Consider the following 12,366-nt stretch of genomic DNA (forward strand, 5'->3'; position numbering starts at 1 on the left):
GCAGCTGACAAACCCCCCCTCAATTTAATCTTCTAACTTCAAACTTAGTCTTCTAAGAAGCCTATCCACCCTACCCCCACTAGTAATGCCACAGTTTAAATTGTGGGGGAAAGAAAACTTAGAAACACTGAAATGCCACTTACTCGTGTGACTTTGCCTAGTAGAAGATTAAGTACATTCCATACATAGATCCAGGGGCATTAGTTAAAGTTGTAGGATAAGGAAAATTTTCACAAGGTTCATTATTATCAATATATTGTACCCTCTGTTTTGAAGCTAGTACCAGCATACGGGTACTCCAGCTTTGACTGTCTAGACTAATTCAGTAACTCACTCACAAAGGCTCCTTTTGTGGGTGTCATCTGTGCTCTAAAAAATCTCCTGCTACCAGTTGCCAACAGTTGCTTACAGCGTGCCCTATCCTGTCAGGTTTAGCTACCTTTCTTCCCTAACTCAAGTCAAAGTTCTGTGGAGATGCAGCTCTGCTTTCTGCTAGATCCCAAGCACTTAAAATAGGCTCTGGCCACATGGAATCTACGAATGAACTCACCTAGTTCAAGATGCTGATAGCTACTTCAGGCTGGTGTCACTGGTTGCCAAGGAAGCTATGACCAACAAGAATATTCTCTTTGCTGTATGCAGTGTTGCTAAACATTAACTTATCCTTTCTTCTCTCTGAAATGTGGAAGATGCAGTAATAAGATGAGCACCTACCATCTCTTGAATGGAACAGAGCTTTCTCATCACCTTGTCATTTCCCATCCACCTACCCACCCCAGGACTTCAACTCCAATTCTGAGAAATGAGAGCTCGATTTTGAGATCACTGAGATTCTTACACTTGACCCCAAATTGCTTTATTTGTTAATGATATTGGAATTTTAGTTTCTGAGTCCATGAATCCAGTCTTTAAACATTTTCTTTCTAAACAATATATTTGAATTTGGCTTAAATGGAGCATTTGGTAACTTAAAATGGTCAGTGGTACTGTCAGAAATGTCACTCCTTGTGGTAGCAAAATATGTTAGGCTGGTTGAGAATCTACATCACAGTGTGTCCCTTTCTGTCTATACAGAGCCCCTTAGCATGGGAAAAATGAAAGGCACTAGGTCTTATCACTTTCCTTAGAACCCTTTCTCCCAAACTCTCAGAGATTCTGTGGAGTTCATTACCTCTCAATAATACCTGCTTTGCATTTTCAGACATTGTTTCTTTTCAAGTCACCATATTCGAAGTGATGTTGAAGGTCTTACCTGCTAGTTTATTCAGTTTGCATATACTATTTCTTGTCACTAAATTCATATGTAGTGACAGGTTGGCCATAGTTGACTTGCTACATCATAGATGTGGCCAACTGGAAACTATCCAATGACAGACAGAACATCATAGGTGCTCTAGGAAGACCATCAAGGCTCAAAGGAATTTGTCCTTCTGTTTAGCCATGCACGTAGTTTAAAATCATTTGACATGAAAAGAATCTTTGATTTGTTTTACATTTGAGGGACACTTGGAACCTGAGAGATTCAGGTTACTTCTCAGCATCTGACTGGCAGAGAATCAGAGTAATGCAGAGAAATGTCTATTGGGACTATGGGGAAGTCTTATAGCAAAGGAGGGCCATAGTACTACTTAGCCCCCACAAAATGATGCACTTATAAAAGCCAGACTATTTAATATTGTTGCAATTTTATTACTTGAAATATAATGTACATAGTAATGACATACCACATTATTCCACAATATTTAGCTTACATTTATATTCTAAATATTCTGTTGTTTGCTTAGGAAAGCCAGTCTTTCTCCTTTTAAGTACTTCATGACCAATATATACACTGATGTGTATAAAAACTCAATACCAACTTTTGGACTTACAGCAGAAAGCAACAAAACTGTGAAGTCACTATTCTCGTGGAGCTTACATTATACTGTGGTATTATAGGCAGATATGTTATTAGGAGTAGTCTCATCTGTTGGGCAGATAGAGGCAATGGGTGGGGAAGTGAAGCAAAAAGGAAGAGACCATGAGGGAGGACCTGGGGATGAGAGGTGGGAATGGATGTTTTTCTCTGTGGTGAGACCCATCAGAGAAGCTGGCATTGGAGCTGAGACTTGAATGCAAGGAGGGAGACAGCTATGTAGAGTCCAAGTGGGATACTCCAGGGAAGAGAAACCACAGGGGCAAAGAGTCTCAGATGCACTCTGTGTGCTCAAACCTCATCTGGCCACACAGAAATGAATGTGGGAAAGAAAGGATGGTGTCTCCAAGGAGCCAGGGCCTCCTAGGACATTATGAACACTTTAGAAGTTATGTCAAGTATGATATCAGGGAGGGGGCCCATTTCTGAATGAATGACAAAGAAAATGAGGATGAGGTGTTAATAAATGCTGTCATGTCGTGGAGGGAGCATGTGTTGTGTGCTCAGCCCTGTACCTGCATTATCTCATTTAACGTTGACAGTGATTACTATGGCTGTTCTTGGAGAATAGATGAGGCAATGATTAAGCATTTGGTCATGAGTAACTTCTCCGTAGTCCCACACAAAGGTAGTAAGTGGCAGACCCAAGTTTTATACAATGCTAATATTGTAAATCCTTTAATTCCCTTCATGAAGTATCTCAATAGAGATTATTATGACAGACATTTTGTTCATTCATTTAAAGTCATCTTAGATTACCCATAGATTATGCTGTGGCCTACTTATTTTTTTCTGGGTATTTTAAAAGTATGAATGTTATTTTCATACATAATAATATCATCTTCAAAGTAGAAAAATTTGTAAAACACCTAGAATAAAATTTCCTTGTTAAATAATCCCAGAACATGAACTCTTCATCAGTAGATTCATATTGTATCTCAGTGTCATTAATTTCCACAGTAATCTTATGCATTTCTTTCCTAATGCATTTACAAAATGTTGATCTGAGACAAACATCCATAGGTTCCCCTAGACTGACAATGAACTTGTGAATGGAAGGAAGACTGTGCAAGGATTCTTGTGCTTGCTCTGGAACTCCAGCAGAGTTGCTGCAGATACTACTCTACTATGTTTGGGGGTGAGAGAGAGAGAGCACAATGGGCCTATGGTAAAGATCATGAGGAGGCCAGCTATAACTCGAGCAACCACATCTATCAGAACTTTTCCAATTTATGTATTTTTCCAGCTATAATTATTATCATTCCCTTTCACTCTCAAGGGTGTTCCAGACAAAACAGAGTTATTTGACTGTGGCTAGCTACAGTCATGTTCAAGAAGGCAATGTTTTTGAACATGATCTCCAGGCATGTGACTCGAATGCACTCTTGAATTCCTGTAATAATGAATTGATGTGATCAAAGCTATATGATTACACAAGGGTGATTATGTAAGAAAATAGCTTAATCATTATTATTTCTCTTCCACAGCCAAAAAAGAGCATAAAATGGAAGAAATGCACTTGGAGAATGCACAGAAAAGGTAAGTGGCTCTGAGTTGGACTCGGTTCTTACTGACTAGACATCTTTATGTTTATAATCATAAGGGATATTCCCATTGCTGTGCAACTATCTTCTCTTGAACTCCATCCAAAACTCTGAAACTGTGAAGCACTAACTCCTCATCTCAGCCCTTCCTCCACAAGGCCTGGGCAGCATTGCTCTATTTCCTACCTCTTTGTAGAGTCTTGTGCCATTTGACCATTTATGACTAACTCATCTCACTTGGATTGTGTTTGAACAGCTAGTCCTTGGATCCTGTCTGTTGAAACATCTATGAACAGTAAGCCAGAAGTGACGCCCCTCCCATTGACTTCAGTTTCTTTTCTCAGATGGTAGAGGGTTTTATAGACAAGGGACAGGCAGAAAGAGGGATACCTTCTTTGGACAAAAACTCCCTCAGAAGTCAGAAGAGACCCTAGGGTTCTTCCTTTGAGCCTAACCCCTCTTCTTAACTCCTGATTCTCTCAGTAGACACCAGAGGGTAGCCATCACCTCACCTGGTGGAACCCAGAATCCATCTGTTCCAATCCCTGGGGGAAGGATCTCTTAATTAGTTCACCTCAGTTGCCCCTTGGTTGTACCTCCCTTCTAGTATATTGAGTCATTCAGGAGAGAGGCCTGAGGTACCACTGACTGTTAAATATTCTAAAAGTTCCAGATAATTCAATGAGGGAACAGGGGTAGGAAGTAGCATCTAAGGGGAAACAAAATAAGCTTTACAAAATAGATGAGAATAATTTCATAGTTATGAATGTAAGAACGCATAAACTAGAAATGGGTCCTTTTCCTTCACTCTAGCCACAGTTCTGCAAACCCAGAGACAGGTGCCAACATTTAGTCCTGCTTCCTGCTGTAATCTGCCAACAAAATTAAGATGCCGATGAAAACAAAATGAAGGCCAGTCGTGTAGTTTTCTAAGTGTAGACATGTTCTTGAATCATGAGCATCATCCTATCATGATAATTGTTGAAAACTAAGACAATTACACGGTTATGCTTTTAGATTTTGGCTCCCCTCTGTTGGACTTACCCTTACATTACGCTTTCTTTCCTTGGTGTGTAAAATTAGTGTCAGAGACACTCAGCACTCAGAGAAGAGGCTATCACCAAGGGCAGGCTGGTATCAGGCCAAGCAGCAGTTCAGCTTCCGGGGTGCATGTCAAGTTCCTAATCCCTTTTCAAGACTTTGGCTGAAGGGCAGGGGGCCCATCTTAGAGAGGCCTGGGCTGCTGCTGTGCATTAGGCATGCTAAGAGGAGTCATAACTTCTGGTTGTCAGCATTTTCCGTGACTTTGTGGTGAAGGTAGGCTAGCTTTCATGTCACACTTGAAATATGTTAGATCTCATCTTTAATGTAGAAACCACGGTTGTTTGCTTGCACTCTTTAAGGAGGCTGTGGTCAGTGTTGCAATATTCGTGTGAGACTTAGTAAATTCTTATGTTTTATTCTCAAGAGAAACAATTTACTCTGAGGCCAAGGGATATTTGCTTTTCCTAAGCAGTTTCTGGAAGCACGCATGAGAAAACAGCAAGGGCATGTGTCCCGCTCTGGCATCTCCACACTAAGTGTAGAGCAGTTTGCTTAGCTCTGGGCTCTTTGATACAATCATCATCTGCCCTTAAAAAAAAAGAAAAAAGTTTGGCCAAATTTAAAGAATGTGGACCAGACAAGGAAATGTGATGGAAGAGAATCAGGGACTAGTTTAAAATGAGATGAAATACATTGGTATAAAACAAAACATATGATTAGACATTATCTTTTTTTTTTTTTTTTAAGTAGAATACTATTTGGAAGTTGTGTGCTGAGAATTGGACATTTCAAAAAGCACAGCATCCTTTGTCTGCTGTCTATTGGAGAAAATTGCCCCAGGAATTAAATATCAATGATTTTCTTGTCCAAATGTCAAGTTTTCAGTGCAGTGTTCAATGAACCAAAACTGAATTTTTGGGATGAACATTTTGACTGGGTAGGGCAATAGTCTGGACATTATCAGGCAGTGGTGGGTTCATAGTGTAGCTCCGAGCCTTTTTATAAATAGAAGGGGCACATTGGGATTAAATGAGGCACCTTCTCAGAGCGAGTGTCTGTCAGTATCACAGCACTATCATTAAAGCATACCTTGGACTCTACTTGCTTCTTCTAAACAGTCACTTGCTGCCTATGCTCCCAAAACACGTAGGGAAAACATGCTGAAATGCAGCATGTCTTTTAATTTTCAACGCCTCTGACAGAGTCAAACAGGGCTTCCCAATGCCCCCACCACTACCACCATGACCACCATGCACGCACGCACGCACGCACGCACGCACTGACTGAGGCTGTGAAGACAGAGTTGGGAAAAGAGAAACCCCCAGGGGACTGACATGTTTGTGATAAACGTCAGAACCACTGTTACTTCTGACTGCACCAATGTCTAGTGTGTCCAAATGTGGACTCCAGATAACGTGGAGGTGTTGTCATGATGGAGGAATCGCGGCAATTAGTCATGTATGCTCATCACTACATCCTAGTATGGAATAGGAAGCTAATGAGTTCCTCTGAATACAAAGTGAAAATTTTTCTCTCCTATGTCTGCATACATACAACTCTGTTTCTGTATAGAAAGTGAACATAAGGAAAGAGGAGAAATGATGGTGTGCCCCCCTGAGGTGATCCATGTGTAATCCATGAATCCGAAAGAGAAATGAGAGGAAGTGACTGTCTTGTTTGGTAGTTGCCTGTATCAGTGCCCATGAGCAACCTAAGGGGAGAGTAGGACATGCATCTCACAGGGAGTTGGGAACCTGATTAGAGACTCAGGTCTGCCAGTGGATGAGGTCATTCAGTCTTCCCAGGCCTCCGTTGTCTCATCTGAAGAATGAGACTATTGGAAATGTTAACCTGCCCAGTCTCTTTAGTTCTAAACCCAATAGCTCAGTAGGAAATCCACAGCCTGCCTCTATTGGTTGTATAATTCTCTGCATAGCTTCATATTACAATGTAAATTCCATGTTGAATGAAGTAAAGGTATATGATGCAGAATACTCATCTGGTTTTATCAGTATTTTGACAGCTGTAGATATGGGTGTTATGTCTGGGGTAAGAGTTGACTTTGCTACTTTCTTTGATTACTGGTTTTGCTCCAAAATATGTGTGTTTGGAATTATCAGAAAGTCCCTTCAGATATTACTGCCATCATTTCTTTTCTCCACTTACTTTTAATAACTAGGGGCCAAATTCCCTGGCCAGTAGTTTTAATTTGCATTAAAAACAGATTTGTTATTTACAGAAGCACACAGGATTTATGAGATTTGGAGCAGCAGCTCCAGCTTGGATCTCACCTAATCGTAGCCATGGAATCAATTAACAGTTCATCTGTGAAATGTGATAAAATCTTATGAGATACATATTGCCCAATAACTGAGGAGGAGATGAAAGTATGCTCCATAATAGTCACAGGGCTTTGGGGTTTTACAATCACCACTGAATAGAGTCCCATTAGAAACTCAGTATTCAGGATGGCCACAAAAAACACCATGCCTGAGCAGATGATAGAGCATTGAGTAATAAACCTGGCTGGCCATTCCTGCTTTGATTAGTTTCCAACACCCTTGAAAGGGGGCTGTTTAAGAGTTCTTGCTCTTGGCAAATGAGCCTGTGAAGCTTGGGGTGGGTGAGGGCATGGGGGAAAAAGACGGAGTTCAGAGCTATAAATCCTTACAAAGGTACTGCCTCCATGAAGGGCTGCTTGGGAGGCCCAGTCAGGCTCGTGGGCAGTGTGCCTTCATGGGGCAGGTCACAGCGTTCTCTAAGAGCCTACCGTAGAAAAGTCTGAGCTCCTTTCTAGCCTGACTGGAGATTGTTTTTTCATCTAACCTTACTAGGCTCACAGTTATGTCTGTTTTTATATGTTGGTGGTTGATATTCTTGTCTTATGGTCAAGTTTTAAAATGTAGCTCTTTTAAAGGCCATATAGTGTAAATTTCTTATTCTACCCTTAAGAAAATGAGAGTGAGATGTCAAGTGATGGAGCCAGGAACCAGAGCATGCCAGAACGCAGAGAGGACAGAAGCTTCCCAATTTTCTCTGTTCCCAATTGGCCATCTAACTGACTATTATTGGAGCAGTCAATATGTCATAATATGACATGTAGTCATTAAATACAGAGTGAAGATCAGAAAACTGACATGAACTTAAGATGGGGAACAAACTTATGCTTAGGTTATATAACCTTGGAATTGTGCTGTTCTTCAGTTCACATAGATAAGATGTACCTAGTAGTTTTCCCAATCATGGTGACTCTATTGCCAGATCTATATAGGCTTCCTAAAGTTTGGGGTACTCTCCAGTACCTGTGAGCCCTGAGTCCTGTGTTAGGGAAGAGTCATGTGGGAAGCTTCCAACAATATCCCTTGTCATCACCCTAATGGGTTTTGGTGTTGACAGTTACTTACCCCTTGCATGTTCCCCCCTACCTTCTGCAGTTTTGAAACAACGGTGGGATATTTTGGAATGAAGCCAAAGACTGGAGAGAAGGAGATCACCCCAAGCTATGTGTTTATGGTGTGGTTTGAGTTCTGCAGCGACTTCAAGACCATTTGGAAACGGGAGAGTAAGAACTTATCTAAAGAGAGGTAAGGTTGGAGGAGGCACGAATGCCTCTGGAGCAGTCCGTCTTTTCAAGTCTTCCAAAGCATGCCTGTTTCACATGTGCCAGTGTTCTCCTTTGCATCAAGTCAACATCCAAGAAGGATTCTTGCCTCAGGGTTCCCGGAGAAATTCAGGGAAAGCTTGCTGCCCCTGTGGGCAAGATACACTCACATGATCTGATAAGCTCCGTTCTCTTAACCCCTTCCAATTACTAGCTAGTAAATGAAAGGCGAGTTGTGCTAATTTGCAACAGATTGCTTCTCTGTGTATTTTCATGTTGGCCCAAGCTAAATGAGGCAGCTTTGCTGTGGCAGACAGTACAGACAAATAAAAGTGAATGCTGTTCCCATTAATATACTGCATTTGCATCAAAGGGAAATCTCCCCAGCTCAGGCCACACTTCACACAGTGTTGAAGCCCCACGCTGGATTTACAGCATCACTTCTGACTCCCTGTATCCTGCTGAGGACATCAAACTGTGTGCCGCTCGGCCTCCTTGCAGTCTCTTGATTTTATTAGTTGGGAGTAAAAGAAAAAAAAATCAGCTCTGAACATAAGTACTATGTGAGTGTGTGTGTGTGTGTGTGTGTGTGTGTGTGTGTGTGTGTGTGTGTATGAGAAAGAGAGAGAGAGAGAGAGAGAGAGAGAGAGAGAGAGAGAGAGAGAGAGAGAGGAGAGAGAGAGGAGAGAGAGAGAGACTTTAATACTGTTTATCAGAAAGAAAGTATCTCTGCTTGACTGTGTCATTCAGGCTGCCAATGGTTCCATAAAGGGTGCCAAGGGTTAAAACTTCAAACAGGTCTTGTCTCTAACTCCTGAGAACAGGTATGAGACTGTTTTTCAAGATGATAGAGAAAGAGGTAGAAGGTTCTACAAAGCGAGAGAGATTGTTTAGTTGTAGCTTCTATACTGTAGTAAACATTGAGATCTAAAACTCCACTATTAGTATATCTGTTATCTAATTTGCAAAAAATGCCACATTTGAGAGTATTTATATATGAAGACAATGTACACTAATATGTTTTGCCTTACACTACTCTTTTTAAGTTGAAAATTTAGAGAATTTGACTCATTATTAAATCTCTAAATATTTACTCAAGGAATATTTTTAAAAGACACCCCCCCCTTTTTTTTTCCTAAAGGAAGTCAAAACTCCTTTTGTTTTTTATCTTGGAGCCAGGTATGCATGACCACACCTATAATTCCAGCACATAGGAGTCTAGAGTAGGAAATGGCCATGAATTCAAGGCCAGCCTAGGATATAAAGTGAGTTCCAGGCAAGCCTGGGGTAAAACATGAGACCATGCCTTAAAGCAACAAGAAGAATATTTATCTGCACATCTCCCAGCTTTACCTCTTCAGGAAAAAAAGAGTTAAAACTGAGTGTATTCAAGCAAGGCAATGAGGTTCATACCTATAGTCCTAGTATAGGAGACCGAGGCAAGAGGATTGTGAGTTTTGAGGGCAACCTGAGTTTCTATTGAGATGCCGTCTGAAAAAGAAAGGAATTTTAGATGTGTAAAATCTGAGAACTCAAGATGCAGATAAAGTGAAGCAGAGACAGACCTGCAACACCACAAGGTAGCATGGTTGACACGTAACTGCATTTCATAGTGAGTGCAGAGGATTCTGGAGGGTTCCAACACAAAGACACAATGATTTTCAGTGTGTCCCAAATCTGCATTCTCACCCTAGGTAATGGAACCTCAGTTAACTTTCATGGAATAAAGTCTTTTTGAGACTAGAAGAGTGAAGTTCCTCTTCTTGATCTATGGTGACTACTGGTTCATTATTGAGTCACGCCATCTCCACAATCTGACCAGGCTGCCGGGCACCAGTCAGGAAGTTCTGAACATGCAGCCTTTGCTTAGGAATTGTCTACTCAGATTTTCAGTGTACTTCTTAATGAATTATCTCTGAAGCCTAAAAATGGTCCAAAGCAGACAAACAACACCACAGAGGGTAACTAATTGCTTTTTGTATTAACCAATCTGTAGAAGTCTTGAACTGTATTCTGAATTAAAGCACGCCCTGCCCCCACACTCACAGAAGTGAGACCAAACTGTCTGTGGTTCTGCTGTGGTGGTGTCCAGTCATCCTTCAGAGTGGCTTTTTCTCCGATTCCCAGCATGGGCATTGGCAGCAGTGTTTCCTGGGTACATTTGGGGAATTGCTTGCTTCACACTCTGCAAACCAGTACCTCCCCAGGAGCACAAGTTCCCAAGAGCCTTCCCTGATCATTTAGCAGTTTTCCGGGGTCTCTTCATTGCAGCCATGCTCTGAAAAGATGGATCACCAGCAAAGTGTCAGCCTAAAACATCTCTGAACTTTAAGGATGGTTTGGGAAGGATTTTTGGAAGCAGCGTGCTGAGAAAACTCTACCATGAAGGACATTTTAGCATGTCCATTCAAGCAATTAAATTGATTATCCAGGATTTTCTTATGAAGGCTTTAAAAATTTTTTTTCTTCCTTATGATAAGGAGTTTAGCTTTTAGGCTCTTAACAGACGTATTCATTAGTGTGAAATAAGCAAGTTAACTTAAGTTGACTTGTTATAATGAAATTAGAAGTAATACGATTGCTTTGTTGACACTTATTTAATGATATTTGATATTATATTTTTGATTACAGTTTTCCCATAAAGGAATTAAATCTCTGTAACACCAAATGCCATGCAGCAATAGGACATCACTCACAAGAATTGTTCAAAGGCACTCTTAAAAAACAAAACCCATAGCCAAATGAAAGCTCGATATCATGTTAACTATTGGGGGAAGAATTGTGGTTTGGGAATCTCATCACAAGAAATTGAGATCACTTGATTTTTAAATGTGTCTGAAGGCCAACTGAAACTCAAGAAGTTACTGGAAAAGATTAATCAATAATAGTATTTTCAAAGAGAAAGACCCAGAAGTAAATGTTTATACCTTGCTTCCAAATGAAATGAAAGAATTGGGACTACTTTAAGGCACTTGAGGTTAATTTTAGGTAACAGAATATTTACTTATTTTTCTCCTTAGTATGGTTTTCATGAATATGCATTAGACTAATACAACCTTGAGACCCATGTGCCTCCATAGCAAGCTGGCAACACCCCCTCTTAAAGCTAGAGCACTCTCTAAATGCTGTATTAGAATGTCCAATTTTGCTATGTCATTAAACTCGTAAATCCTGTGGTTAAGAATAGAGGGGGTATTTCCTGGGCACATGGTTTATCCTATTAACTGTGTCATTAGAAATGCAATTTAATGCATGGTAGTATATTAATGGCTTATATTTTTCTTTGACATTTAAGCTAGTGTTAGGTGAAAGAGCATGTTTCCATGTCAGAGCACAAATGTAGAAGGTTGCTTCTCTGTCATTGTGTGGCCCCCAGTGGTGATGCTTATCCCGCAATGAAGTCCTTCGGACTTCAGACAGTGCTCAGTAGTATGATCTATTCAGAGATCAGATCTCAAAATCTCTCCTCTTCACTATGCCATTAATTTGCTGTGCACCATTAGGCCAGATGCTTACTGCACAGGGAACCAATCAAATGTGAGTTTTGGGATGAAGCAGGAACTAAGCATTAATCCTCATCTCTTCTAGCTTGAAATCATTATGATTCTGGAAATGACTTTTCTGCTTTCCTAAGACCAGTGCAATTTTGAGATAATGGTCATCACTTTTGCTCTTGAGGATTTTAAGGATGATATTGGAAATTGTTTCAAACCAAGATCTGATACAGGAATGGGAGGAGATTTGGAATGGGAGGAGTTTCCATTGCCCTTTAGACTTTGACAAATGTGTACATTATCACTCTCCCAGTTTTGTTATTGTTTACAAAATACTAATGTTCATCTTGAAGGTCTCCTATTTTTAATCAAGGATGTACACACAAAAGTGTTTTCTGGGCTTGTGTCTCTGCAGTGTTACATTTGGTGGACTATTACAGTTCACCAAGACTGTATTTCATATTCAGTGGCAACTTTGTATTGGTTTTACCTTTTCATGTACTTTTGTATCTGCATCTGTTAACATTCAAACACTTTCTGGGTTGTTGGTACATATCTTTTTCCATCCATTAAATCCAAATATTATCCGGTCACATGCATAACAACTGCAAGAAGGTAACCTAAAATTTTTACTGCTGCCTCTATAACCTATTCTCCACTCATTTTCTATTTTTACTTTTTTGATTGTTTAATTGCCTGTCCCATGGATTCTTACTTCTAAAACATCTCACCAGTTAGGATATCTCCAGACATTCCCCAAACATGCAC

General features: G+C 40.4%; 1 protein-coding gene across 8 annotated transcripts in view; it reads left to right on the plus strand.

Annotated features, from left to right (window-relative positions):
• Fmn1 (formin 1) overlaps window positions 1-12,366 on the plus strand; it is a 380,313-nt gene that overhangs the window by 345,978 nt on the left and 21,969 nt on the right. For all 8 annotated transcript variants that reach the window (XM_052723123.1, XM_052723128.1, XM_052723124.1 and 5 more), the window contains 2 exons: window positions 3,403-3,454; window positions 7,938-8,087. In XM_052723123.1, coding sequence (XP_052579083.1) covers window positions 3,403-3,454; window positions 7,938-8,087 — 202 coding nt within the window. The remainder of the gene's footprint in view (window positions 1-3,402; window positions 3,455-7,937; window positions 8,088-12,366) is intronic.

Source organism: Peromyscus californicus, unplaced genomic scaffold (genome assembly GCF_007827085.1).
Source record: "Peromyscus californicus insignis strain IS unplaced genomic scaffold, ASM782708v3 Scaffold_7__1_contigs__length_154581171, whole genome shotgun sequence".
NCBI classification, from domain to species: Eukaryota; Metazoa; Chordata; class Mammalia; order Rodentia; family Cricetidae; genus Peromyscus; species Peromyscus californicus.